Raw genomic sequence first — 27,732 nt, 5'->3', positions numbered from 1 at the left:
AAAAAGAAAAGAAAAAGAAAAAGAAAAACATGGAGGAGAGAATAAAGACTTTGGATATGAGCAGCATCTATATATACATATAAATACATATAAAAACATATAAAAATATTTTTACATAGATTATAGATGAGCAGCATCTTTCTCTATATATGTGTATATATATGTGTGTGCATATATATATATATGTACCATATACCCAGGATTCAACCAACCTTGGATCTAAAATATTCAAGAAAAAAAATTGCACCTGCGCAGACCATTTACAGACTATTTTTCCCCATTATTCCCTAAATAATACAGCATAATGACTATTTACATAGCATTTACATTGTATTAGGTATTATAAGTAATCTCGAGATGATTTAAAGCGAGCTTGTCCACCCTGCAGCCCACAGGCTGCTTGTGGCCCAGGCTGGCTTCGAATTTGGCCCAACACAAATTCATAAACTTTGTTAAAACATTATGGAATTTTTTGTGTGTGTGTGATCTTTTTTCTTTTAGCTCATCAGCTATCTTTAGTGTTGTTTGCTTGTTTGTTTTGAGACGGTGTCTTGCTCTGTCGCCCAGGCTGGAGTGCAGTGGTGCAAACTCGGCTCACTGCAACCTCTACCTCCAGAGGTCAAGTGATTCTCCTTCCTCAGCCTCCCAAGTAGCTGGGATTAAAGGTGCCTGCCACATGCCCGGCTAATTTTTGTATTTTTAGTAGAGACGGGGTTTCACCATGTTGGCCAGGCTGGTCTCGAACTCCTGACCTCAGTGATCCACCTGCCTCAGCCTCTCAAAATGCTGGGATTACAGGTGTGTGCCACTACGCCCAGCTAGTGTTAGTGTATTTTATGTGTGGCCCAAGACAATTATTCTTCCAATGTGGCTCAGGGAAGCCAAAAGATTGGACACCCCTGATTTAAAGTATACTGAAGGGGCTGGGTGCAGTGGCCCACAACTGTAATCCCAGCACTTTGAGAGGACTAGGTGTGAAGATCGCTTGAGCCCAAGAGTTTGAGACCAGCCTGGGCAACATAGTGAGACCCTGTCTCTAAAAAAAAAAAAAAAATTTAAATTAGCCAGGCATGGTAGCATGTGTCTATAGTCCTGGCTACTCTGGAGGCTGAGGCAGGAGGACTGCTTGAGCCCAGATGTTTGAGGTTGCAGTGAGCTATGATACCAGCCTGGGCTACAGTGCAAGACCCTGTCTCTAAAATAAATTAAAGGCCAGGTGCAGTGGCTTATGCCTGCAATCCCAGCACTTTGGGAGGCCAAGTCAGAAGGATCGCTTGATAGTTTGAGCCCAGGAGTTGGAGACCAGCCTGGGCAACATAGCGAGACCCCCGTCTCTAAAAAAAAAAAAGAAGAGTAAAATGGGCAAAAGATCTGAATAGCAACTTCTCCAAAGAAGACATACAAATGGCCACAAGGTGCATAAAAAGCTGTTCAACATCAAGTCATTAGAGAAATGCAAAGCAAAACCACAATTACACTTCACACCCACAGAAATGGTTAGAATTACAACGTGTTAGAGAGAATGTAGAGGGACTGGAATTCATACGCTGCCAGTGGAAATGTAAAATGGTGCTGCTGCTTTGGAGAACAGTCTAGCAAAGAAACAAACAAACAAAAACAGTGCTTAAAAAAATTAAAAATAGAGGCTGGCCGTGGTGCCTCACATCTGTAATCCCAGCACTTTGGGAAGCTGAGGCAGACGGATCACTTGAGGTCAGGAGTACGAGACCAGCCTGATCAATAAGGTGAAACTGTTTCTCTACTAAAAATACAAAAATTAGCTAGGCATGGTGGCATGTGCCTATAATCCCAGCTACTCGGGAGGCGGAGACAGGAGAATTGCTTGAATCTAGGAGGCAGAGGTTGCAGTGAGCCAAGATTGCACCACTGCACTCCAGCCTGGGTGACATAGTGAGACTCCCTTTAAAAAAAAAAAAAGGCCGGGCGCGGTGGCTCACACCTGTAATCTCAGCACTTTGGGAGGCCGAGGCAGGCGGATCACGAGGTCAGGAGATCGAGACCATCCTGGCTAACACGATGAAACCCTGTCTCTACTAAAAATACAAAAAAAAATTAGCCAGGCGTGGTGGCGGGCGCCTGTAGTCCCAGCTACTCGGGAGGCTGAGGCAGGAGAATGGCGTGAACCCGGGAGGCGGAGCTTGCAGTGAGCTGAGATCCGGCCACTGCACTCCAGGCGACAGAGCGAGACTCCATCAAAAAAAAAAAAAAAAATAGGTGGCTTATAACCCAGCAATTCAACTCCTAGGTATATACCCAAGAGAAATGAAAACATATGTCCAAGCACTTTGGGAGGCCAAGGTGGGAGGATCACTTGAGCCCAGGAGTTCGAGACCAGCTTGGGAAACATAGTGAGACCCCACCTTTAAAAAAAAAAAATAAAACATATGTCTACACAGAAACCCTTACATAGGACTAGGTGCAGTGACTCATGCCTGTAATTCTGGCACTTTCGGAGGCTGAGGCAGGTGGATCACCTGAGGTCAGGAGTTCGAGACCATCCTGGCCAACATGGCGAAACCTGTCTCTACTAAAAATACAAAAATTAGGCGGGCATGGCCGGGTGCGGTGGCTCATGCCTGCCTCAGCTTCCTGTGTAGCTGGGACCACAGGCATGCGCTACCACGCCTGGTTAATGTTGTTTGTTTTTTGTAGAGACTGGGTTTTGCTGTGTTGCCCAGGCTGGTCTTGAACTCCTGGACTCAAGAGATCCTCCCGCCTCGGCCTTCCAAAGTGCTGGGATTACAGGCGTGAGCCACTGCGCCCAGTCTAAAGTATATACTTTAAATGGGTAAACTGTATAATACATGAATTATAGCTCAATAAAACCATTACACCCCCCCCAAAAAATATTGTTCCACTTGAGGCTCACCGACTCCCTTTTTTATTTCTTAGAGATCAGCCTATTTCTTCCCACCACACATTTGTACAAGCTCTTCCTTCTGCCTAGAATGACCTTTCCAACAACTGCATCCAGTTTGTTCCTCCCCCTCCTTCCTTCTTAGGTCATGGCCTTAGAGGTGCCACCCTGTCTAAGCCAGACTTTGTAGTGCCAAGATCATCTCCTTTGTAGCACTAAGCACTTATGATTTTACAAGAATTTGTGTAATCCTTTGAGTCATGTCTCTCAGAATACTGTGGGCTGCCCAAGGGCAGGGACCACTTAAGGGCTTTCCCTGCCCACATTTGTTTTTGTTTTTGTTTTTTTGAGACAGGGTCTCACTCGTTGCCCAGGCTGGAGTCCTGGGGTGCGATCTCAGCTCACTGCAACCTATCTCCTGGGTTCAAGCGATTCTCCTGCCTCAGCCTCTCGAGTAGCTGGGACTACAGGCATCTGCCACCACGCCTGGCTAATTTTTGTATTTTTAGTAGAGATGGGGTTTTACCATGTTGGCCAGGATGGTCTCGAACTCCTGACCTCAAGTGATCCGCTCACCTCGGCCTCCCAAGGTACTGGGATTACAGGCATGAGCCACCATGCCCAGGCCTTTTCCTGCCTCTTGTCCAGCTGGCAGCACATGGTTCGGGATGGGGCAAATGCTGGGTAAACACATGTTTCTTTCTTCTTTGGGTAGCCTGACCAGCTAGACACCTTCCTGTTCCACCCCTTTATAAATAAGGAACTGAAACTGCCCAGAAATGGAGAGATTCCTTCTTTATCCACCACACCAACTTGTCTGGCACCCAGTGAAGCTCCACCTGCCAAAACACTGCAGGGACCCCTGGGTGAGGCGCAGTCCCAGGAGATATAAACACATGCTGGAACCTTCTAAGACAGAATTTCCAGACTGTGGCCAGGCACGGTGGCTCATGCCTGTAATCCCAGCACTTTGGGAGGGTGAGGCGAGTGGATCACTTGAGGCCAGGAGTTTGAGACCAGCCTGGCCAACACGGTGAAACCCTGTCTCTACTGAAACTATAAAAATTAGCCAGGTGTGGTGGCACGTGCCTGTAGTCCCAGCTTCTAGGGAGGCTGAGGTGGGAGAATCGCTTGAATCCGGGAGACGGAGGTTGCAGTGAGCCAAGATCGCACCACTGCGCTCCAGCCTGGGCAACAGAGCAAGACTTCATCTCAAAAAAAAAAAAAAAAAAGTTTCAAGGAGAAGCACAGGAAAGCAGGGGGTCTCTAACAAAAGTCCTGCCAACCCAGAGAAGCTCTGAGGGGCTGCAGACCAGCCTGGTACACTGACAGGCCAGGGCTGGGTTGTGGCCAACAGTCTCCCAGATAAGCAGGGCCCAGGGGCCCCCAAAGAAGCCACAAGGTAACCTTACTTCCTCAGCTGTACTAAGAACAGCTCGCAAAAGCCTCGACTTCCTCTCCAGAAAAGAGCCCATCCCTGCCATGGGTGGTTCAAGGGGACAGCAGAGTCACTGGGTCAAGTGACACAGCAACACCCTAGCTGGCTAACAGTAGGACCACAGCTCCCACCCCACCCCGACCTTGCCCCAGGCTTCTCTCCCCCGAGCCTGGGGCAGTGCTGGGGTCCCAGTGCCTATGACAGCTCACTGTCACCACAGGCCCTCCTCAGAGTTAGCTGCTGCTAAACCCCCTCCCTGGCCACCTGTCACTCTTACAAACCTCACACTGTGGATAATAGACTGGATGGTTCCAGCCTGTTGCTTCTGTACATTTGAGCATCCCTGGTCTCTACCCACCAGGTGTCAGAAACAGTACCCGGTGAAATCCTAACAATCAAAAATGTCGCAGCAGGCCGGGCATGGTGGTTCATGCCTGTAATCCCAGCTCTTTGGGAGGCCGAGGCAGGTGGATCACCTGAGGTCAGGAGTTTGAGACCAGCCTGGCCAACATGGCGAAACCCCATCTCTACTAAAAATACAAAAATTAGCCAGGCATGGTGGCACAACCCTGTAATCCCAGCTATCTGGGAGGCTGAGGCAGGAGAATTGCTTGAACCCAGGAGGTGAAGGTTGCAGTGAGCTGAGATTGCACCACTGCACACCAGCCTGGGTGACAAGAGCAAGACTCTGTCTCAAAAAAAAAAAAAAAAAAAAAAAAAGGCTCATTGGGGTTCTGCAAACTGGGCATCTCTTCTTTATTACCCCATTCCACTGATGAGGAAGCAGAGAACCTTCTAGATCATCTGCCACACTCTGGGGGCAGAGTGTGGGTTTCAACTTTCCTCTTCTTCCTCCTCCTCCTCCTCCTACCCTGGGACTTCTTGACTTTCAGCTGGTAGTCGGGTCACTAACCCTTGACAAGCCTCAGTTTCCCCATATGAACAGTGGACAGAATAGTGGGATATATTTTCCTACACATCCTGGGTGCTGCTACAAGGCCCTGAAACCCCGCCCCCATGGTTCATGGCCTTCCAGGGCCAGATGGCAATTTGTAGCCATTTATCGAGCCCCTATCCTGGCAGCAGTCAGCGTGAGAAGCAGACACGTTAGCGAATACTGCAGGATCAGAAGTTCAGAAAACAGAATTACAGGAAGAGCCAGGGCAGGCAGGAGCGATCTCGGAGTTGGGGTCCTAGGGCGAAAGGTTCAGGGGTCACAGGTGAAGAGTTGATGGGTCCAGAGGACATGGGGTGGGGTTGGGGGTGGGGGTCACAGGATCCAAGGGTTAGAGGTTGGAAATGATAGGATGAGAGAGGTCTGTTTCCATGGGAGAAGGTGCTGGTCTTACAGTCAAAGGGCAGGGATCAGAGGTCACAGAAGACAGAGGGAATGATCTCAGGTGGCATGGTTACAGGTCAGGGGTCAGCCTCACCTGGTCTCCCTGGCGGGCAATGATGGTGCCAGCTTTAGCGTGGTGCAGCAAGACTCGGCTGTTCAGGAGGGAGGGGTCCTGGGGAGGGAGGGGGGTTGAGATGGGGGCAGCCAGGCCTCCCTCATGCCCTGGGCCCAGCTCCCCTTGGCTGCCCACCTCGATCCGCATCAGCTTGGCCAGCTCCCGCTTTGCTGCCTCGAAGATGCTGCTGGTCTGGCGACCCTGGTAGGGCCCGAAGGGGCAGCCGCCGGTGGCCGACTCATCCTCACAGTAGCTGTATTCGCAGGCGCCTGCTGGCTGCTCACGGGGCTCCTGAGTAGGGGTCTGAGTGGGGCAGGCTTGTGACCTCCTGATGCTCCCTCCCAGCCACCTTCCCCAGCGGGCTCCACCACCAGCCAGGGTCCCAGGCCTTACCCGAGCGGGGGTTGCTTGGGACCCCCCGGAGGCCTCTTCCTGCAGGGACACGGAGATCCGGCCACGCTCATAGGCCATGTCAAAGTCGGAGCGGGGGCCACCCTGCAAGCCTGCAGGTGGGCAGGAGGGCAACAAAAGCCATAAAGATGAGAGTAAGATTTTTAAAAAATGAGCCGGATATGGTGGTATAGGCCTGTAGTTCTAGCTATTTGGGCGGCTGGGGCTAGAGGATCACTTGAGCACAGGAGTTCGAGGCTGCAGTGAGCTTTGACAGCACCATTGCACTCCAGTCTGGGAGACAGGTCTCAAAAGAAAAGAAAAGAAAAAGATGAGAGTAACCACAGTTGCGGTCTGAGACTAATGGATAGCAACGTGCCATGGGCCACTGCTGTAGCAGACATGACCAATCAATGCCTGCACTCTCTCTGAATCCTTCTAAATACAGGTGGGAGAAGCACTATCTCAATGAATACCTACCAAAAAGTGCCCGGGGAAGTACTGGCAGTATTCCCATTTCACAGATTAAAAAAAAAAGTCAAGATGGGCAGGCAATGGACCTGGATTCAAATCCGGAAGCCCCATGGCCCTCCCCCCAGACCCAATGCTCCAAACCTGAGATGTCCCCTGGCATGGAGACGCAGCGGCTCAGCAGAGGGGCCGAGGTGGTTTCCAGGGATGTGGGCTTCACGGGGTCCCCTGGGGGAGACACATGTTCAGGCTCCTGCTCGTCAGAGCCACTAGGCAGATTAGCAGGTTGGGAGATTAGGAGACGCTGGGGACGGATGAACTAGTGAAAGCAATTCCAATGGGTCCTTGGGGATGAGGCCAGAGCTTCCTGGGTACCAGTCAGGAGTCAGACATGGGTACCCAGCTATGGGGTCCCTGTGGGGCTAGACAGGGTCACGTTGACTCTGTAGAACTAAAAAAGGGTCTGGGGGCTGAGACGGGGCTTCCTGGGAGATTGGGCAAGGCTGGGTCCCACCTCTGGTCCCTGGGTACCTGTAGGTCCAGGCAGCGGGGCCCCGGTGGGGTCAGGTGGCCGGCCTGGCGTCTCCCTGGGCTCGTCTGTAGCTGAGGTGCTGACCATCCTCTTGGAGCCCCGCACAGGGCTGGTGCGAGTTGGGAGGCCGGGGCTGGGGAACAGACGCAGCGGCTGGATCTCCTGGGGGCAGAGAACAGCTGGTGGCCTGTCCTAGGAGTCCCATCCTGATCCCGCCCCCATCCCGCCAGTGCTCGCTCCCCGCCACCCACTCACGTGGCTGAAGAGCTCATTGGTCAGACCCAGGTAGTTGTGCAGCGCCAAGAAGGTGACTCGCTGCAGCCGCACCATGATGATCTGCAGGGCTCGAGGGGTGTGGCCATAAGATGGGGCGGGGTCAGGGGCAGGGCCAGATAGTGGGCAGGGCTAGTTCGCAGCATAAGGGGTGGGGCGGGAACCAGGGAGAGACCCACAGTCTGGGGAAATGGGGCGAGGCAGCTAAGGGAGGAGTCCGCGGCTGCGGACATCTGGCTGCTCCAGGCCGATAACCACAGCTCCAGCGCCTGCTGGCTGCTGGGCCTCTGCCCCTTGGAACCTGGAATGGGTGGAGGCCAGGGTGGGGTCCCTCGGGGGGTGACGGGAGGCGAGGGCCCGCTGACCTGCACGACCCGCACCAAGCTCTCCGGGTACTTGGTGAAGACCGCGGAGAACGCTTCCACGGGCAGGCGCAGCACTGTGGAGTCCCGGGCCGCCCGGGCAGACACGGTCCGCTGGGGATGCTGGTGACCCTGGGGGAGGGGAGAGCGTGAAGAGAGACAAGGGCAGGGGCTGCGAGTCCCCCTCGCTACTCCCCCAATCCTTCCTGGCGCCAGTCCCAGGAGGGGCCATCGGCAGCATCAGGGATGAATCAGAGATTGGGGATCCGGTGATTTCCTTCAACCTGGTCTCTTGGGTGGGTCCTCGCACCCCAGCCCCCCTGCCCCAGGGACTGGTCACTCACGGTGATGACATCCAGGATGCTGAGAAGGCTGTTGACGCTGTCCCCGGGAACCACTTCCTTCACCACACACTCCTTCCCGTCCTGAGACACAGGGGACCAGGGATCCTTGGTGGCCTCACCCTGGTGACTGGCATGTCACCCCCTCATCCATCCCAATGATCGCTGACACCCCCCATCCCTTCTCAGGGGAACGTGCCAAGCCTTCCAACCAGCAGGCATCCCCCGTCGTTCAATACCTGTAACTACTGAGCAACCATGCCGACCACCCCAAATGTCCTTGGTCACTCCCGTTCCCCTGACTTCCGATGACACGTCTCCAAAGACCACCAGCTCTACAGACCTGCCTGCTGCCCATCCCCACCACCCATCCTCCTGCAGCAGCCCCTGGGGAGGCCCACTCACAGGCCCCGGCAGACAGAGCTCCAGCAGCCCGTCCTGCACCACGTAGATGCTGGCATCTGGCTGGCCTGGCCGGAAGACGTAGTCACCCTGGCCCAGCCGCTGGAAGACCATGTGGCGGCAGAGCTCCAGGAAGAGCGGCTTCTCGAAGTGGCCCAGCACCCTGTTGGACAGGCAGTGGGGGACAGAGGCTGGAGGTCAGGGCGGCCCCACGTCTGTAGTCCTCCACCCCCACCTGCATCCCAACACTGACCGGACGTTCTTGAGCATATAAAGCACTTCGGAGGGCAGATGGGAGTTAGCCAGGTCGCCCTCGGTCAGGTCAGCTTCCAGCACTGCGGGAGGGGGCTCCTTCCGCTGCAGCGTGGGGGTCTCTTTCTGGATGCGCAGAATCCTGGTGGGAGGGGAGGGGTGCCGGGGGATGAGGGGGACAGGGAGAAGGCTCAGGCAAACCTGAGACCCCCACATCCTCTTTCCCTAGGGCTCACGTACAGCAAACTCTGGCCTGCTGGCCAAATCAGGCCAGCCACCATTTTTTTTTTTTTTTTTTTTTGAGACGGAGTCTTGCTCTGTCGCCCAGGCTGGAGTACAGTGGTGTGGTCTCCGCTCACTGCAAGCTCCGCCTCCTGGGTTCACACCATTCTCCTGCCTCAGCCTCCCGAGTAGCTGGGACTACAGGCGCCTGCTACCACACTTGGCTAATTTTTTTTGTATTTTTAGTAGAGACGGGGTTTCATTGTGTTAGCCAGGATGGTCTCGATCTCCTGACCTCATGATCTGCCTGCCTCGGCCTCCCAATGTGCTGGGATTACAGGCTTGAGCCACCGCACCCAGCCTTTTTTTTTTTTTTTTTTTTTTTTTTTTTTTTTTTTTTTGAGACAGAGTCTTGCTCTTTTACCCAGGCTGGAGTGCAGTGGCGAAATCTCAGCCCACTGCAACCTCCACCTCCCAGGCTGAAGCGATTCTCCTGCCTCAGCCTCCCAAGTAGCTGGGACTACAGGTGTGCGCCACCACGCCCAGCTAATTTTTTGTATTTTCAGTAGAGATGGGGTTTCCCCATGTTGCCCAGGCTGGTCTCAAACTCCTAAACTCAAATGATCCTCCCGCCTCAGCCTCTCAAAGTGCTAGGATTACAGGTGTGAGCCACTGCACCCGGCTGGCCACATTTATTTTTGTAAATAAAGTTTTATTGGTACAAAGCCACATTCATGTATTTGCATATCATTATGGCTGCTCCCATGCAGCAGAGTCAAAGAGTTGCAACGGGGCCATATGTGGCCAGCAAAGCCTGAAACATTTACTATCTGGCCCTTTATGGAAAAACCCTAGGACTCCAGACCTAAAGTTCTCCGAGATGGCCCCTCCACTAGGCATAGGCCCCTGAGCTGAACCCTTTAGGGAGGCAGACCCCGACATAGCTTCCAAGATAAGGGTAAGCCCGGAAATGGTACGTATGTTTGTCGTGGGCGTCCTGAAACGTTCCCTCTAGTAGTCACAGAGTAGACTGCTGAGATATTGCCCTTAACGTGAGTATGCCTTTGACATGGCTTCCAATATATAAGAAGACCGAAGATACAGCCTCTCTGCTCTATGTAAACATTCCTGAGATAGACCTTCCTCCCAGTCTGAGAGAACCTTGAGACAGCCCCTCTGATGGCCACAGAGGTCCCTGAAGTAGCCCTCATTATCAATGGAGAATCCAGAGATAGCCCCTCTGCTAATTGTGGACCTGGGCAAGCCCTTCCCCACAAGTCACAGTGATTGCTGAGACAAGACTCTCCACTGGCAAAAGATCCCTGAGATAGACCTTGGAGGATGGGACCCTAGGTTAAACTCAATGAAATCAAGAAATTCCAATATAATTCCTTTTTTGGCTGGGCGTGGTGGCTCATGCCTGTAATATCAGCACTTTGGGAGGCCGAGGCGGGAGGATTGCTTGAGGCCAGGAGTTCAAGACCAGCCTAGGCAACACAGCGAGACCCCCCATCTCTACAAAACATTTAAAAATTAGCCAGGCATGGTGGTGCATGCCCGCGGTCTCAGTTACTTAAGACGCTGAGGCAGGAGCGATCTCTTGAGCCCAGGAGGTCAAGGCTGCAGTGTGCTGTGACTGTGCCACTGCACTCTAGCCCGAACAACAGAGTGTGATCCTGTCTCCAAAATAATAATAATAATAATAATAATAATTATTATTATTCCTTTTCTGATCAGGGATACCTTGAGCTAACTCTTCCCTAGGTCACGGAAAGCTGAGATAGCCCCCTGACTTTCATGAAGACATCAGGGTAGTCCCTGAAGAGTATGCAGACACTAGAGACAGCTCCTGTGATGTGGAGAAACCTGAGATATGGACCCTCAACCCTCATAGGGAACTTCGAGATAGCCCTTCTACTCAACTCATAGAAAGCCCTGCCATTGGCCAGGCGCAGTGGCTCATGCCTGTAATCCCAGCACTTTGGAAAGCTGAGGCAGATGGATCACAAGGTCAAGAGATCGAGACCATCCTGGCCAACATGGTGAAATCCCATCTTTACTAAAAATGCAAAAATTAGCTGGGCATGGTGGCGTGCGCCTGTAGTCCCAGCTACGCTGGAGACTGAAGCAGGAGAATCTTTTGAACCTGGGAGGCAGAGGTTGCAGTGAGCCGAGATTGCGCCACTGTACTCTAACCTGGCGACAGAGCGAGACTCCGTCTCAAAAAAAAAAAGAAAAAAAAAGAAAAGAAAGAAAAGCCTGCCATTGCAGGACTATTGATCATGGAGAGCCCTGGTGTGAAGAAACCCTTGAGGCAGACCTCCAGGTAGACTCCATGACATAAGGGGATCCCAGAGCCAGCACTCAACTTGCAAAGAGAGTTGGAGAGCCTTTCTCACAGACCCTGAGATAGCTCCTTGCTGCCAACAGGGATCTCTGATGCATCCTTCCTATATTTCTAGTGCAAGAAAATTCCTAAGAGCCCCTAGGGAACAGAAACTCCTGAAACAGCCTCCTCAGTGTGGGAAGAACTCCAAGGTCCATAACAGGATTGATGCCTTCTGATGTAGAGAGATGCCTGAGATAACCGCTGGAGAAGAGAGGCTGGAGGCTGCAGATAGCCCCTTTAGGAGATCATAGAAACACAGTTACCTAGTGAAGTACCCTGGAAGAAAACCACTCATGTGAGGAGACCCATGAAATAACTTACGTGGAGACCCCTGATGTAGACTCCCCCACTAAATATATAGCAAGACCTCTGAGATACTGACTTGGGAACAAATAGCTCAGATACCCCAGTGGAAGGAGAACATCACTGAGGTAGCCCTCAGGGAAGAGAGACCCTAGAGACAGCGTGTCTGGTGTGGAAGAGCTCTGAGATAGCCCCTCAGAGGAGAGTCCAGAGATATCCCTCTGAAACAGGAAGACGTTCTTTTTTTTTTTTTTTTAAAGACAGAGTCTTACTCTATTGCCCAGGCTGGAGTGCAGTGGCGTGATCTTAGCTCACTGCAACCTCTACCTCCAAGGTTCAAGTGATTCTCCTGTCTCAGCCTTCTGAGTAGCTGGGATTACAGGTCCATGCCACCACGCCCAACTGATTTTTTTATTTTTAGTAGAGATGAGGTTTCGCCATGTTGGCCAGGCTGGTCTCAAACTCCTGACCTCAGGTGATCTGCCCGCCTCAGCCTCCCAAAGTGCTGGGAATTACAGGCGTGAGCCACGGCGCCCAGCCAATATGGGAAGACTTCCACAACACTTTGGTGTGGGTTGATTACTCAAAAGGCCCCTGACATAACCCCTAATACCAGGTCACACCCAGCACAGCCTTACTTCTTGGCAATGTTGAGCATCTTCAGTTTCTTCTTCATGCGTGGCCGGGAAGTGGCGGAGACAGAGGTATCCACGAGGGAGGACGTGGATTGTGACACCTGGAAGAATGAAGGCGGGATGGGTCAGTTGCTAATTCAGACCCTGGGGGAGAGGCAGACGGATCCAGGGGGTCTCCATCAAGGAAGGAGCGGTGGTGGAGCCTAAGACGTGTAAATAGGGAAGGGGCGCGGCCTCTGTGTGGTCAGGGCAGACCCCAGGGGTCACGGACTCACCTTCCGCATAATCTTCCGGCCATAGAACAGCACTTTGTCCCTCTTCCGGAACCGATACCGGGGGCCATCCGGGGCTGGGGTTTCTGGGGATAGGTGGGGACAGGGGCACTCCGAGCTCTGTGCAGACTCCACCCTGCTAGAGCTGGGGTACCGCGAACAGACGCCAGCAAATCCCCATCTCTGCCGCCTCGGGACCCGGGCATTTGGGCTCCCCCACCACACAGCCTCCCAAGAGGGGCCCCTCGGGTGCTCACTTGGCACTCGCAGCCTCCGCACCACCAGGAGGATGAGCACGGCCGTGACCACCACCGCCACTCCGGCCCCGATCATCACGCCCAGCACCTGAGGGACAAACGGCACTGGCTGCGCACCGCAAATCCGTCCCGCCGAGACTTCCCCGGGCTCCGGGACGTCCTGGAACCCATCCCTCTCCCCCACCTTCGCCCCCGAGGAGTTAGTAGCCAGCCCGTGACTCGATGTCCCCATCTGCAGAATGGGCCAGTGCTGCTCCCTCCCCGGGGGCGCGACTCTTCCCTGAGGCCCGGCGGCCCGCAGTGCATGCCGGGAAACGTAGTTCCGCCCAAGCGGACGCAGCGTGTTCTCGCCAGATCATGTAATGCGCGCTGAGCACGCCGGCAGTTGTAGTCCCCGTGGCGCCCCACGCCCGCGCCTACCCGGTCCACGCCCCACCCCTTACCATTCCAGTTTGCAGCGGAGCCTCCATCGGTTGATTCCAGCTGAACTGCCAATCTGGTAGCCCGTAGTCCTGGGAAATCAAGGAGTCGAAGGAATCCGTGCAAGTCGTCAATCTGGGCCCGCCCCTCCCCTGCCTCAAGCCCTGCCCCCAGCTTAAGCCCCGCCTCCGGGGGGGTGAAGCGTCTCCACCTGCCAGGGGCGCGGCTAGAGGGGCTCTGCGAGACTAAGGAATGGAGCAAACGGACCTCCCGGCCCAGGCCAGGAGGTGAGGCGAGTCCCCGGCTCCCTTCGCCTACGCGTAGGGCCTACCAGACGCTCCGCCCGTCCAACCCCACCCCGGGGCCAAAGGCCGACCTGGCACCGACTGTCAGCAGCCTGAAGGCAGGTCCCCGCTGGGCACGGTCCCCTGCACCTGGTGACTTCCTCCCGGGTCACTGCCCTCTGCGGGACTGATCAAGCCTGATCACCCGACCCTCCAGGCCGCACTCCCTACTCCGTCGAACACTGAATGCCCCACCCCAGGAAAACTGGGGCCCGCAAGCCGTGGGGTCCGGGGGTGGGGACCTAGATATCCAGCTCCTGACCCAAGCCTGCCCCCGGGAAGACCCAGGAGCTGGGAGGCACGGGACTACTGTCGGGCATCCGCAAAGGCGTCTGATACCCACGTTTCAGAAGAGTCCTGGGATGCTTGGTGTGGTGTGGGCTTGCAAGGCGCTGCTGGTTTTTGCCAGGGATTTACTATCACGTAGTAGTGAAGTTATGGGGGCTCTATGGCACGGAGCATCACTGGGACTCCGGGACCGATGGTGGCGCCATTGCTGGGAGGCGTAACCAGAGACGCTGGAATTAGTGGGTGGGGATGGGGGGTCACTGGAAAGTTACTGAGAGATTCTGAGGATTACAGTACTACTGCTGGGAAAACCAGGAGGTGGGTGGGCACATTCCTGGGGTGCTTATGAGAGCGGGCCTGGGTAGGGCTCCTTGGAAGATACTGAGAGATGCTGGAACATTACTGGGATTTTTCTGGGAAGCTGAGGATGTTTCTGACACCGCTAGAGTATTAATGGGAATTCGGGGGCCGGGGGGTAGGAATCTCGGAGCCTGCGAGTCGTTACTTGGAAAATTCCTGGGTGGCCTGTCCTCTTTCACCCCAGGGCACACCTGGCTACCGGTGCAGAAACACCTGCCGGGACGTGGGGGGATGGGAACATCAGAGTCTAGAGTTAACAGAAATCGGAGGACAGATGTGGGAAAGCGGAGGCTCGCCAATGACCCTCGAAGGGACACCCCTGCGAGGCCAACGGAAACCCGGACTCACCCAGGGGCGGCAGCCGGGGTCCACTCCGCGCCAACACCGCTAGCGTTCCGCCCGGCTCCGCAGGCGCGGTCCCTTTAAATTATTCACTACAAGGCGCACAGCGGTCCCGCCCCGCCCTCCCCCTCCCCACCCGCGCCACACTTGGAAGGCCGACTGAGGCCGCCATGCTGAGTGCGGCTGAATGAGGCCTTAAAGGGCCTCACACCGCTTAACGCAAGGACTGCTCCTCCCGCTAAAAATGAGAACGACACATTTATTTTCCCTTTTATTCAACACCCTCCCCACCCTGTCTCCCCGCCCCCAAAGGTCCGACACGAAAGGTCCAGGCCCTCCTCGGGCGCGACAGGGAGCCGATCCTTAAAAGCAAACCCTAAAAATAAATAAGCGGGGTGGGGGGCGGGGGTCTCCGCAGTCCAAGGCCTATGGTCCAATGGCAGTCAGGTAGAATCAATTCACCAGCAGCGAATGCTCCTCCGAGGGGTCCCTGGAGGAGGGAAGCAGGGATGAGGGGCGTCAGTTTTCTCTGGCTTGCTCCCCTTTCCCCAGTCCCTAACCCCCAATCTGAATGGGCCAGACTCGGGACTCGAACCTTCCGCAGCAGCAGAGAAGGCTGCAGGCTGAGCCGCTCCCGCGGCGGAACTTGCCAGAGGTGGGACTGTCCTGGCACTGTGCGATGTAGGCCTGCAGCTCGCTCTCCTCTGCGCCTGCGCCGCCAGGATGCTGGGGAGAGAAGCTGGGAGGCTCAGCCTGAAAGTGGCTCCCAACCTCCAAGGCCCTTGAAGTCTGCCCTCCCCTCCAGCCATATCTGCATCGCTTCCCACCTCCAGGCCTTTGCACTTGCTGTGCCTGCTCCACCCGTTGTTCCATAGTTTGCTTGCAGAGAGAGACCTTCCCTGACCCCTGAACGTGGATGCAAGCTGTGTCTTTGCCAGTCTGGTGCCCTCTGCTATGGGCCCAGCAGCTGGAGACCTAGAGCCAGGGCTGACACGACCTCGGTGGTCAGAAACCATCTATTGAGAGAGCTGGAGGCACACTAAGCACAGCCGTGGGAGCAGGACCTGAATCTGCCCACCAGAGTGGATGCCTGTGTGTGATGACTATGCGCTAAGGCAAGACAGGAAGTAGCTCCAAGGGCCTGAGTGAATGTCTGTGGGACAGCTGAATCCATGCCTGGGAAAAGGGGGTGTACCCATCTGCTGGTGACATTGGATGTGGCAGGGGACCAGCCAAGGTTTCCTTCCTCTCACTCAGCCTCATGCAGGGACCATCTTTTCTCCAAGTTTTTTCAGGCTACTAGACCTTTGCTTTAGCTATTCCTTCCCCCTGGGTGCACTGCCCCTGGGCTCCCAACTCTTTGGTCTAGAGACGATGGAAGTGTTCAATATCTATGCTGTCCAACATGGCAGCCACCAGCCACACTGGCTTTTGAGGACTGGATACACGATGGTGCGAGTCAGGGGCTGAATTTGCAATTGTGCTTCATTTGAATTAAAATTTTTAAAAAATTGTTTTGTTTTGCCGGGCGCGGTGGCTCAAGCCTGTAATCCCAGCACTTTGGGAGGCCGAGACGGGCGGATCACGAGGTCAGGAGATCGAGACCATCCTGGCTAACACGGTGAAACCCCGTCTCTACTAAAAATACAAAAAACTAGCCGGGCGAGGTGGCGGGCGCCTGTAGTCCCAGCTACTCAGGAGGCTGAGGCAGGAGAATGGCGTGAACCCGGGAGGCGGAGCTTGTAGTGAGCTGAGATCCAGCCACTGCACTCCAGCCCGGGCTACAGAGCAAGACTCCGTCTCAAAAAAAAAAAAAAAAAAAAAAAAAATTGTTTTGTTTTGTTTTTGAAGCAGAGTCTTGCTCTGTCACCCAGGTTGGAGTGCAGTGACTTGATCTCGGCTCACTGCAACCTCTACGTCCCCGGTTCAGGCAATTCTACTGCCTCAACTTCGGGAGTAACTGGGATTACAGGTGCGTGCCACCACGTCCGGCTAATTTTTTGTTATTTTTAGTAGAGATGGGGTTTTGCCATGTTGGCCAGGCTGGTCTTGAACTCCTGACCTCAGGTGATTCACCCCCCCCCCTCTTGGCCTCCCAAAGGGCTGGGATTACAGGCGTGAGTCACCGTGCCCAGCCGGAATTAAAATCAAAATTTAAATAGCTGCATGGGGCTAGAGACTAGCGATGGATAGAACATTCGAGAAGCTCTCCTGGACCCACTCTCATACCAATCTAAAGCAGGAGTCCCTCTGTAACCTTCCACTCTTCCATCATACCTGTTACAAGTAGGTCATTGGTCATGGGATGTCTGTTTCTGTGCCATCCTTGCCCACAGGCCTTGGACAGATCATGCACACCTGATTTTCCTCGATGCCCAGAACCCAGCACAGATCTTGGCCCTTGGATATATTTGCTGAAAGAATCCTGTCTACCTGCCACTTCCGCATCCTGCTGTGTCCCCTGAGCCCTGCAGCTTGCAAGGAAACCACTGTTCCCAGCCACCCTACTAAACAGAGGGGTTAGGAGCATGGCTTCTGGAATCAGACAGTCCTGGGTTGAGCCCATTTTTACTGCTTAGAAGCTAACCTGGGCCAGGCACGGTGGCTCACGCCTGTAATCCCAGCACTTTGGGAGGCTGAGGGGGGTGGATCACCTGAGGTCAGGAGTTTGAGACCAGCCTGGCCAATATGGCAAAACCCCATCTCTACTAAAAATACAAAAATTAGCCAGGCATGGTGGTGGGCGCCTGTGATCCCAGCTACTCAGGAGGCTGAGGCAGGAGAATCGCTTGAACCGGGGAGGCAGAGGTTGCAGTGAGCTGAGACTGCATCATTGCATTCCAGCCTGGGCAACAGAGTGAGACTCCATCTCAAAATAAATAAATACATAAAGAAGCTAACCTTGGGCGGGGTCAGAGGGAGTCAGGGGCATGGCTGGGGGCTGGGGTCAGGGTGGGGGTTTTAGAGGTCAGCTGTAGGAATGGGGCCAACTGAGGGTCACCATGTTAATAGCAAGGTCCCAGGGTCAATGACAAGGTCATTGAAACTCTTATGACTTAGCCGGGTGCAGTGGCTCATGCCTGTAATCCCAGCACCTTGGGAGGCCAAGGCAGGTGGATCACCTGAGGTCAGGAGCTCGAGACCAGCCTGGCCAACGTGGTGAAACCCCATCTCTAGTAAAGATACAAAAATTAGCCAGGTGTGGTGGCATGTGCAAGTAATCCCAGCTACTCAGGAGGCTAAGGCACGAGAATCGCTTGAACTCAGGAGGCGGGGTTGCAGGGAGCCGAGTTCATGCCATTGCACTCCAGCCTGGGCCACAGAGTAAGATTCCATTAAAAAAAAAAAAAAAAGGCCGGGCGCGGTGGCTAAAGCCTGTAATCCCAGCACTTTGGGAGGCCGAGACGGGCGGATCACGAGGTCAGGAGATCGAGACCATCCTGGCTAACACAGTGAAACCCCGTCTCTACTAAAAAATACAAAAAAAAACTAGCCGGGCGAGGTGGCGGGCGCCTGTAGTCCCAGCTACTCGGGAGGCTGAGGCAGGAGAATGGCGTAGACCCGGGAGGCGGAGCTTGCAGTGAGCTGAGATCCGGCCACTGCACTCCAGCCTGGGCGACAGAGCGAGACTCCGTCTCCAAAAAAATAAAAATAAAAATAAAAAAAAATAAATAAATAAAATAAAATAAAATAAAAAAAAAAAACTTGGCTGGGTGTGGTGGCTTATGCCGGTAATCCCAGTGTTTTGGGGGCTGAAGTGGGAGGATCGCTTGACCTCAGGAGTTTAAAACCAGCCTGAGTAACATAGTGAGACCCTTATCTCTAATAAAATAAAGAATAATACAATAATAATAAAATAAAATAGGCCGGGCATGGTGGCTTATGCCTGTAATCCCAGCACTTTGGAGGCAGTAGATCACCTGAGGTCAGGAGTTTGAGACCAGCCTGACCAATACGGTGAAATCCCATCTCTACTAAAAATATAAAAATTGGCGGGGCGCAGTGGCTCAAGCCTGTAATCCCAGCACTTTGGGAGGCCGAGGCGGGTGGATCATGAGGTCAGGAGATCGAGACCATCCTGGCTAACATGGTGAAACCTCGTCTCTACTAAAAATACAAAAAACTAGCCGGGCGTGGTGGCGGGCGCCTGTAGTCCCAGCTACTCGGGAGGCTGAGGCAGGAGAATGGCGTGAACCCGGGAGGCGGAGCTTGCAGTGAGCCGAGATCATGCCACTGCACTCCAACCTGGGTGACACAGTGAGACTCCGTCTCAAAAAAAAAAAAAAAAAAAAAAAAATATATATATATATATATATATATAAATTAGCTGGACATGGTGGCATGTGCCTGTAATCCCAGCTACTCAGGAGGCTGAGACAGAATTGCTTGAACCCGGGAGGTGGAAGTTACAGTGAGTCAAGATCGCACCACTGCACTCTACCCTGGGTGACAGAGCGAGACTCTGTCTCAAATAAACAAATAAATAAACTCTATGAGTCGGTTGCCCTGTTGGTAAAGGCAGACTCAGGCCCCCTCCTGGCCCAAGCCCGCCTTGACAATGCTGAGATGCCATCAGCTCCCCCTGCGCTCCCAAATTCCGAACCACCCTCTTTTTGGTTTCATAGAGTCTCCCATATTCTCTCCTGGGGTCTTCTCTGCTCACCCCGCGGTGTCCCCAAGACGCCCTCATGGCAAACTCCAGGGGACCCAGAGCCTGAGCTGGGGGCTGGGCGCGTGCGGCTAACCTTGATGGTGTCGTAGGCACCGGTGATGAGCGCGATGAAGAGGCTGAGCACCATGTAGATGAAGAGGCTGATGAAGGAGTACAGGTAGAGCTGGGAGAAGAGCCACACCAGGCTGCTGCGGCCCTGCTGAGCCTGCATGGCGGCGAACGTCACGAACATGTCATCCCCGTTGATGAGTGAGAACAGGCACTCGGACACCATGGAGAGCGAGCGGAACTGTCAGAAGGGCGGCGGGGTCAGAGGGAGCCAAGGCATGGCCAGGAGCCGGGGGCTGGGGTCAGGCTGGGGTCCCACGTGAATGGCCGAGTCCCAGGCTGGGGTCACCTTGTGAGTGGCTGGGTCCCAGGCTGGGGTCACCATGTGAATGGCCACGTCCCAGGCTGGGGTCACCATGTGAATGGCCACGTCCCAGGCCAGGGTCCCATGCGAATAGCCAGGTCCCAGGCTGGGGTCACCATGTGAATGGCCAGGTCCCAAGGTCAATGACAGGGACACAGGGCCGACCTAGGGTCTGGGTAGATACAGCAGAAGGGGAGTAATCCAGTCGAACTAGGGTCATCAGCAACTGTGACACAGGGTCAGTGTCAGGGTCACCAAGGACCACAGGGGACAGTGGACAGACTCCCAGCAGTCACCGAGGGGTCATCTGGGGGTCACAGTGGCAATGACAAGGTCACGGGGTCGATGTCAGGGACATCAGGGGTTAGACGTACCTTCACATGATAGGGTCCCAGCACGATCCAGCCACAGAAGCAGTAGCCCAGGTAGATGACGGCGACGCAGCAGCAGAAGCGCATGACGCTGGGCAGGGCCACCCGCAGTGTGGCGATGAGGATCTGGGTTGGGGCAGAGGGAGCCTTGTTGAGGGTGTGGTCACAACTCAGGTCAGCTGTGGGCACCCAGATGGGGGTGAGAGGGGCAGGGCCTTGCCGAGGGCACAGCAGGTGTGGCCATGGGAGCCAGTGGGTGCCTAGAGGGGTTGTGGCCGTGTCTGAGGGGGTCTGAGGGCACCGCATGGCTGGACTCAGCAGAGTGGGCACACAGGAGCAGGCTCCCGGGGCCCCGCCCAGGTACAGCGACAGATATATCTGGTGTGGGCAGGTATGAGGCGGCGGCTTGCAAGCAGTCATTGGTCGGGGCTGGTGAGTGCTGGCTGTGTAGGGATTTATTTGGAGGGTGTGGGGTAACCATGCGGAAGGCCCAGCCGCGTGCGAAAAGCTCACGTTGTAGTTGTGGAAGAAGGTCAGGTAGCGGATCACGCCCACCCACACCAGCAGCGTCGAGGTGCCCAGGAGGATGCTGCAGACGTCGTAGCTCGCCAAGTTCTGCGGGTGGGAGCTGCATCAACCTACCTGGCCCAGCCCTTCCTTTGGAGGGCCTGGGGGAGGATATAGCCCGGGATAGGCACCGACAGCAGGGGCCCAGGGTGTGGGCAGGACGTACCTTGGCCTCGATGCCAATCTTCATGATGGTGCCCGAGATGGTGAGCACATCGCTGGTGACCAGCAGGATGTACCAGCCATTGACAAATTCCAGCCGCTCCCACAGGCTGATGACCCGTCTCCGCTGCCGCCACATGAACCCCACAAACTCCTGCAGAAGGCAGGTGGGGTGAGCGCCTGACCAGGCACAGGACCCTCGAAGCCCTGGCTTTTATCGCCCCAGGGCAAGGCGGGGAGGACACCGGCACACGTGACGCAGGAGCCTCACGTTCTGCAGCAGGAAGCCTCGAAGGAGCGAGCGGGCGCAGAGGAGGAAGGACAGGGAGCAAGTGAGGATGACCACCACGTCAAACAGGAGCCGGAAGCTGTTGTCTCCTGTGGAGAGGGCACAGTGGGTAGGGCCAAGGGTAGCATGGAGCCTTGGGAGGCCAGCGCTGGTGCCAGGCCAGGCTGGAGACCTAGGGGGCTGCACGGCTGGTTTTGGTTGGTCAGTGGGGCTCAGGGCTTGCTTGGGGTGAGTCAAGAACCCCGGTCAGCGCTGGTCTGGGGCTTGGAGGATCCCAGGACAGGACAGGGTCCCTGATCTGTGCTGATCTGAGGCTCAGCGGATTCCTAGGGAGGTCAGGGCCCCAGGCAGCGCTGCTCTGGGGCTTGGGGAATCCCAGGACAGGCCAGGGCCCCTGGTCAGCGCTGGTCTGGGGCTCAGGGGCTCACCGTGCCGGAAGACACTGGGGTGCTTACACTCCTGGATGTGGGCCTGGGTCTCCAGGCTGATGGGGATCCGCCCACTGTGTGCTTTGTTGTCAAACGTGATCTGTGGGGGCCAGTTGGGGGCAGAGTAAACCTTGGCAGCCCCAAGCCCCAAGGTCCACATGACAGGTGGCCTGACAGACCCCGGGCTCCCTCCCTCATCACCCACACGCTTGCCCTTGGCCAATGCTTCCAAGACACTCCCTGACCAGGTCCCTGCCCTGGAACTCAGGAGCCCTGTGGGTCCCTGGGGGGCCTCACCAGGACGCTGAAGGTATAGCAGTCCGGGATCTCGTTATTGATGAGGCTCTGGAGGTTAATGGTCTTCAGTCGGAAGTGGATGGTGACATTGACCAGCCTAGGCAGGAGGCTCGGGTGAGGGGCAAGGGCGTCTTCGGGTCCTTTCCGGCCCCAAGTGCCAGCGCCCCTGCCACGTGCTGACTCTGCAGCTGGTAGGGGAAGTGCTCACCCAGCAGGTGCCAGCGCAGGCGGGGGGCCCTGTCCCACCTTAGGGAAGTAGCTACTGGGGTGAGAGTGCCTAGTGTGCTGCCTCCCCCACCCTGGGCCCCCCTCGAGCCAGCAGGCAGTACTTGTGGAATTTGAGCGTGAGGTTCTTGTAACTGGAGCTGCCTTCCAAGAGGGCGAGATCGTCACTGGGGGACGGAGGGGGCCGCTCGGGGGGATCCACCTGGATGCAGTCTGAGGACAGGGAGTCAGGGAAGGGCCTCAGGGGGCAGGGGAGGCCAGGCTGGTCTCCCCGGAGTCCCCAGTGGCCTGCTTTCCTGTGCTTCCCCAGGGCTGGGTCATTCCTACAGGCCTGACACTCTCTGGGACCGCGGCTATTTACTGAATGGACCATATTAAGAAATAACACCTGGTGCTTTCTACGTGGCAAGAGTCACATTCACACTAAGCATACTTTTTTTTTCTTTTTTTGAGACAGGGTCTCACTCTGTCACCCAGTGTGGAGTGCAGTGGCATGATCATAGCTTACTGCAGCCTCAATCTCCCGGACTCGTGATCCTCCTGCCTCAGCCTCCTGAGTAGCTGGGACCACAGGGGCACGCCACCACGCCCGGCGGCTAATTTTTTTGTACGTAGAGACAAGGCTTTCCTACGTTGCCCAGGCTGGTCTCAAACTCCGGGCCTCAAGCAGTCCTCCCTCCTCAGCCTCCCAAAGTGCTGGTATAGGCATGAGCCACCGTGCCCAGCCACAGCTGTTGATTTTAATCCCAGCAGCTCAGGCCCCAAACAGTGAAGCCCCACCCTGCCCACTCACCAGTAACCACCATTGGATCAATGTCAAATGTGTCGTTGGCCGGGTCCACATGGCCTCGGTGGTAGTACCGCTGGCAGAGAGCAAGCCCTGAGCCATTGGTCCAAGGGTCACCCCCGCCATGGACATACGCATACCGGCCCAGTGACACGTCAGGCAACGCCAGGTACTGTGGGCAGAGAAGGGGAGGGCCTGTGAGTCCGGCCCACTCTCTGCAGCCTGCGCACCTGCACCTGCCCGCCCACCTGCACCTGCCCACCCACCTGCACCTGCCCGCCCACCAGCACCTGGTCCACAGCATGGAAGATGGCCTGGTACAGCTGTTCCCGCGTGTAGGCTGCGAAGGTGTCATCCGCCCCGTCCGAGTAGCCCAGCAGGAAGAGGTGTCGGAAGGCAATGGTGTTCTCTTCCCGGAATGTCACAGCCAGCTGATTACTGAGCCCAAACAGGATGAGCTGGGGAGAGGGTAGCGGAGGTTGGCATGGCTAGGATGGGGATTGGGGGATATCTCCCTTGGGGCATAGGCAGAGGAAGAGGACAGGGAGGGCCCTAGAGATGTCCACTGGTGGGGGCAGGGCCCTGCTAACTTGGGCCACAGACACGGATTTCACTTGTGCATTTCTTTGCTTTAATTTCACCCCAACTCCTGGCATAAGCTCCATGTCACGCCGACCACTGTGTCCTCCCCCATACATCACAGGATGGGCACTCATATATATCACTGCAGGGACTAATGTCCATTAAATGTTTACTGGATGTCAGATTCTGTGTTAAACCCAAACTTTCAGGGTAAGTACCATGACTGGATTCCTTTTCTTTTCTTTCTTTTTTTTTTTTTTTTTTTTTGAGATGGAGTCTCGCTCTCTCGCCCAGGCTGGAGTGCAGTGGCACGATTTCGGCTTACTGCAAGCTCCGCCTCCCGGGTTCTCACCATTCTCCTGCCTCAGCCTCCCGAGTAGCTGGGACTGCAGGCACCTGCCACCACACCCAGCTTATCTTCTGTATTTTCAGTAGAGGCGGGGTTTCACCGTGTTAGCCAGGATGGTCTCGATCTCCTGACCTCATGATCCGCCCGCCTCAGCCTCCCAAAGTGCTAGGATTACAGGTGTAAGCCACTGTACCCAGCTTTTTCTTTTTTTTTTTTTTTTGAGACAGAGTCTCACTCTGTTGCCCAAGCTGGAGTGCTGTGGTATGATCTCAGCTCACTACAACCTTCACCGACCAGGTTCAAGAAATTCTCCTGTCTCGGCCTCCTGAGTAGCTGAGTTACAGGCACCTGCCATCACACCCAGCTAATTTTTGTATTTGCAGTAGAGATGGGGCTTTGCAATGTTGGCCAGGCTGTCTGAAACTCCTGGCCTCAAATGATCCGTCCACCTCAGCCTCCCAAAGTGCTGGGATTATAGGCATGAGCCACCATGCCTGGCCAATTGGGTCCCTTTTCCGAGGGAAAATTAGAGGCATGGTGACACGCTAAAGTCAGCCCAAGACATGAAGCAAGCACTTAGAGCAGTGGCTGGGTCTGATTCATCTTGGGGCTCCCAGAGCCCAGCACAGGGTCTGGCATGGGGAAGGGAGAGCCAACTGTCTGTGCAGCCAGTGGGTCAACATGGTGTCAGACTGCCTGGGTTCAAATCCCAGCTGCCAATGTTCTGTTGCTGTGTGACTTTGGACAAGTCGCTTAACCTCTCTGAGCCTCAGAGGTAGCTTTTTTTTTTTTTTTTTTTGAGACAGAGTCTTGCTCTGTTGCCCAGGCTGGAGTGCAGTGGCATGATTTCAGCTCACGGCAACCTCCACCTCCCAGTTCAAGCGATTCTCCTGCCTCGGCCTCCCAAGTAGCTGGGATTACAGGCACCTGCCACCATGCATGGCTAATTTTTTTTGTATTTTTAGTAGAGATGGGGTTTCATCATGCTGGCCAGACTGGTCTTGAACTCCCAGCCTCAAGTGATTACCGGCCTCAGCCTCCCAAAGTGCTGCTTTAAGACGCTTCTTCAAGAAGCACAGCAGCCACAGGTGGCCTTCGGCTGGGGCCCCTGCTTGGCTGTCCTCACCTGCACCGTGACCACCAGGATCTTGACCACCTGCAGCATCAGCTTGCAGGGCTTGCGGCCCTTGGCTCGAAACTTGTCGCAGGGACTCATGAAAAAGTATTTGAGACGACGGCGAAGGTCTTCCTCTTCTGGGGGTGTCGGAGGGGCCGGCGAAGGCCCCACCTGGGTCCCATACCCGGGGTTGGGGGTCAGAAGCCGCTCGGTCTCTGTGGGAATAGGAGAGGGTGCTGGGGTGAGGGCTGGGCAACTCCCCTTTTCCCCTTTATCCAACCAGGAAGGCAGCACACACCCTATCTTCATGTTCCCATGCTCCTGCCAAGGAAGAGTTCTGAGAGGTCTAAAGAAAACCAGAAAACCTGCAACGTTGTCTGTATCTATGCACCAGTCCTGCTCAGAGGTTATGAGCTGGGGTTCAGGAGGTACAGGGCCTGGGCTGATTCCTGCCCCTCCTGCTCACCAGCTCTCTGAGTCTCAGTTTCCTCATCTGCAAAATGGGGTAGGAATCATGTCTCATGGGAACGCTAAGGACTGGATGCTTATGAAGCATTGATCACAGGGGCCGGTCCATGGTGAACGTCAGAACATTTCATCAATGTTCTCGTTACTGATCTGTGGGGAGAGAATGAACTGCTCCCACCGGCTTTTCACTGGGCATCCAAGGCTCCTGGGCTCATCCCAGCTCCAGGTTCCGGACATGAGCATAGAACTCAGCCTGTATTCTAGGTTTGTCTGGACAGATACTCAAAAGATGACCTCTGGGTTCATTATAACCTGGCCTATCAGCTGACACTCTCAGAAGCCAAAGACCTGGAGAAGGGGTAATTGACAATGTAAGTAATAATAATGGAACACATTTGCTAAAGACTCATTTTATCTCCCTGAAAAGCACTAGCTCCTGGAAATCATGCAGCCCTAGCATCAAATCCTAGACCTGCCACTTTCCAGTAGGGTGACTCCAGGTACCACCCTGAGCCTCCATCTCCTCATTTGAAGAGTGGAAATTTTATAAAGGCTACCCCTTGGCTGGGCTCAGTGGCTCATCCTGTTATCCCAACGGCTTTGGGAGGTCAAGGTGGGATGATTGCTTGAGCCCAGAGTTTGAGACCAGCCTAGGTTATACAGCGAGACCTCCCTCTCTGCAAAAAAAAAAAAAAAAAAAAAAAAATTTAAATAGTCAGGTGTGGTAACGGCTCATGCCCGTAGTTAGTAGCTGGGACTCCTTCTACCTGGGAGGCTGAGTTGGGAGGTCACTTGAACCCAGGAGTTCAATGTTACAATGAGCTAGGATTATGCCACTGCACTACAGCCCGGGTAACAACAACAAAAAAGTCTCAAAAAAAACGTCCACCCTCCCCCTGAGCCCTGAGGTTGAGATCCTGAAGCTGCTCTGAGAATTCAGTGAGACACAGTAGATAAAGACCTCTTCCGCAAACACAAGCTGTTCTAATCACTATTTTATTTTTTTTCCAGCCTAACTGTGAGATCTAAGGTTTCAGCAACTGCTGGAGTCCAAACCAGTCACAGTAGCCCAGAACTGTCCCTGTCACACCCCCATGGGGATGTGCTTTCTAGGGCCTGGCCCCCTGCCTAGCAAAGCTGTCAGGATAAATGTGTGCACTGTCAGAACCTCCCATGCAGAGAGGGACAAGTTCCCGGCCCCTCCCTTTGTAATGGGATGCTGCTGTGGCTGTTTACCACAAAGTCAGAGAGCAGGGCCCGCCTACAGAGCTGAGATTACAGCTAACCCACCCCAGACCCTACTAGCTGGGACCCCGGGACACCTATCAGGTAGGGGTCCCCAGCTAGCTCCAGAAGGGGAAGCTAACACAAGGGGTCTTCCTCTAGCCTCCCAGAGAAGGGGTGGCATCAGAATTGGCTGGAAGCCCGAATTTAAGAAGGCTGCGCTTCCCCAGGTTTGCAAAGCTAAAACTGAGTTAATCTCCTGGGAGCAATCCCTCCAGCTCTCCCCGCTTGAGTTTAGGGTAGCTGAGCATTTGTCTCCTGGAATCGGGAGGGGAAGGCTGGGAGTCTCACGCGCGGGTTGGAGAAGCTGGTGCCCGCTGTCTGAGTTCCAGCCGAAGTTGAGCAATCGGAACCTAGGCTCCCAGTGGAAATCCCAGGAACCTCGCCGCCCCAAAGGGAGAAGCTGGCGGCCCGGCGCGATCGCTGCTTGAGTTTGGGAACCCAGCAGAGCCTGGCTTCAGGAGGGAGAATCGGAGAGGCTGGTGCCCACCCGCCGCCCAAGTTCTAGGAGCCGTCTGCCCATTTCTCCACCGTGGGGAGGCTGAAAAGTCAGCGCTGGAGCTTAGAAAAAAAGAGACTGGGAGCTCCGCCGCCCCAGGTCGGAGAAGCAACCCGCCCGCCTGAGTTCCGGGCCCCACGGTGCCGCCCGCGCCCTCACCTGAGCCGCGCGGACCCGCCGGGTCTGTCATGCTGGGGCGGGTGCGCACGACGCAGGCGGGTACCGCGGGGCAGCCTGGGTCCGATCGCCCGCCGCTGTCACTGCGACCTCGCTCCCTCGCGGCGCGGCTTCAAACCCTCCGGCATCAGCTGATCGGTGCCTCGGTCACGTGACCCGGTAGCCCAGAGCCCCTCACGTGACCGCCTCTGGCCCCGCCCCCTGCGCCACGACATCGCCTGCCGGAACAGCGCGCATGCGTGCCTCGACGGGCGCCCTCTGGGTCGAAGGCAGTCGCCAGGTCCTAGCGCCGACGTGCTCTGGGTGGCGGGGGATGGGCTGACTCTGAGCTTGGCAGCGACGAGCTCCGCCCTGGCTCCCGGCCGTCCCCCGAATCCGGTGCCAGGCTCGTGACTTCCATGTCCAGAGCTTGACCCCTTAT

General features: G+C 55.2%; 2 protein-coding genes across 30 annotated transcripts in view; both read right to left on the bottom strand.

Moving 5' to 3' along the window:
• The window catches only part of PNPLA6 (patatin like domain 6, lysophospholipase), a 28,193-nt gene extending 13,486 nt beyond the window's left edge, over positions 1-14,707 (bottom strand). For 14 of the 26 annotated variants that reach the window (XR_012428310.1, XR_012428300.1, XR_012428303.1 and 11 more), the window contains exons 1-13: positions 12,872-13,152; positions 12,618-12,700; positions 12,346-12,443; positions 8,795-8,935; positions 8,545-8,704; positions 8,143-8,223; positions 7,802-7,930; positions 7,419-7,499; positions 7,163-7,325; positions 6,776-6,859; positions 6,164-6,273; positions 5,906-6,073; positions 5,750-5,827 (exon numbers count right to left, since the gene is read on the bottom strand). Coding sequence is in view for 12 of the 26 variants with exons in the window: in XM_015440662.3 (XP_015296148.1) it covers positions 5,750-5,827; positions 5,906-6,073; positions 6,164-6,273; positions 6,776-6,859; positions 7,163-7,325; positions 7,419-7,499; positions 7,802-7,930; positions 8,143-8,223; positions 8,545-8,704; positions 8,795-8,935; positions 12,346-12,443; positions 12,618-12,700; positions 12,872-13,103 (1,608 nt within the window). In the remaining 14 variants the exon portion in view is untranslated. Of the gene's footprint in view, positions 1-5,749; positions 5,828-5,905; positions 6,074-6,163; positions 6,274-6,775; positions 6,860-7,162; positions 7,326-7,418; positions 7,500-7,801; positions 7,931-8,142; positions 8,224-8,544; positions 8,705-8,794; positions 8,936-12,345; positions 12,444-12,617; positions 12,701-12,871; positions 13,153-13,314; positions 13,384-13,978; positions 14,154-14,631 lie in introns of those variants that run through there. The other 12 variants (XR_012428312.1, XR_012428307.1, XM_074025618.1 and 9 more) reach the window with 2 other exon arrangements.
• Positions 14,708-14,883: 176 nt separating this feature from the next.
• Positions 14,884-27,451, bottom strand: MCOLN1 (mucolipin TRP cation channel 1). Of its 4 annotated transcripts, none has more exons than XM_074025622.1 (14): positions 26,927-27,451; positions 24,893-25,098; positions 23,126-23,293; positions 22,842-23,007; positions 22,153-22,261; positions 21,824-21,920; positions 21,527-21,626; positions 21,081-21,187; positions 20,814-20,963; positions 20,594-20,695; positions 20,084-20,206; positions 19,371-19,586; positions 15,221-15,351; positions 14,884-15,115 (listed from the first exon to the last, which is right to left on the bottom strand). In XM_074025622.1, the coding sequence occupies exons 2-14, from the start codon at positions 24,980-24,982 to the stop codon at positions 15,079-15,081; spliced, it is 1,596 nt and encodes a 531-aa protein (XP_073881723.1). In that variant the 5' UTR covers positions 24,983-25,098; positions 26,927-27,451; the 3' UTR covers positions 14,884-15,078. The 4 variants fall into 4 exon arrangements, with proteins under 4 accessions (XP_073881723.1, XP_045235763.2, XP_065391314.1 ...); XM_045379828.2 differs by having other exon boundaries at positions 27,294-27,451; XM_065535242.1 differs by lacking the exon at positions 15,221-15,351 and having other exon boundaries at positions 27,294-27,451.
• Between the last annotated feature and the right edge of the window lie 281 nt (positions 27,452-27,732).

Source organism: Macaca fascicularis, chromosome 19, assembly GCF_037993035.2.
Source record: "Macaca fascicularis isolate 582-1 chromosome 19, T2T-MFA8v1.1".
Taxonomy (NCBI): Eukaryota; Metazoa; Chordata; class Mammalia; order Primates; family Cercopithecidae; genus Macaca; species Macaca fascicularis.
The sequence above is the reverse complement of the archived record's forward strand: the minus strand, read 5'-3'. Positions and strand labels throughout refer to the sequence as shown.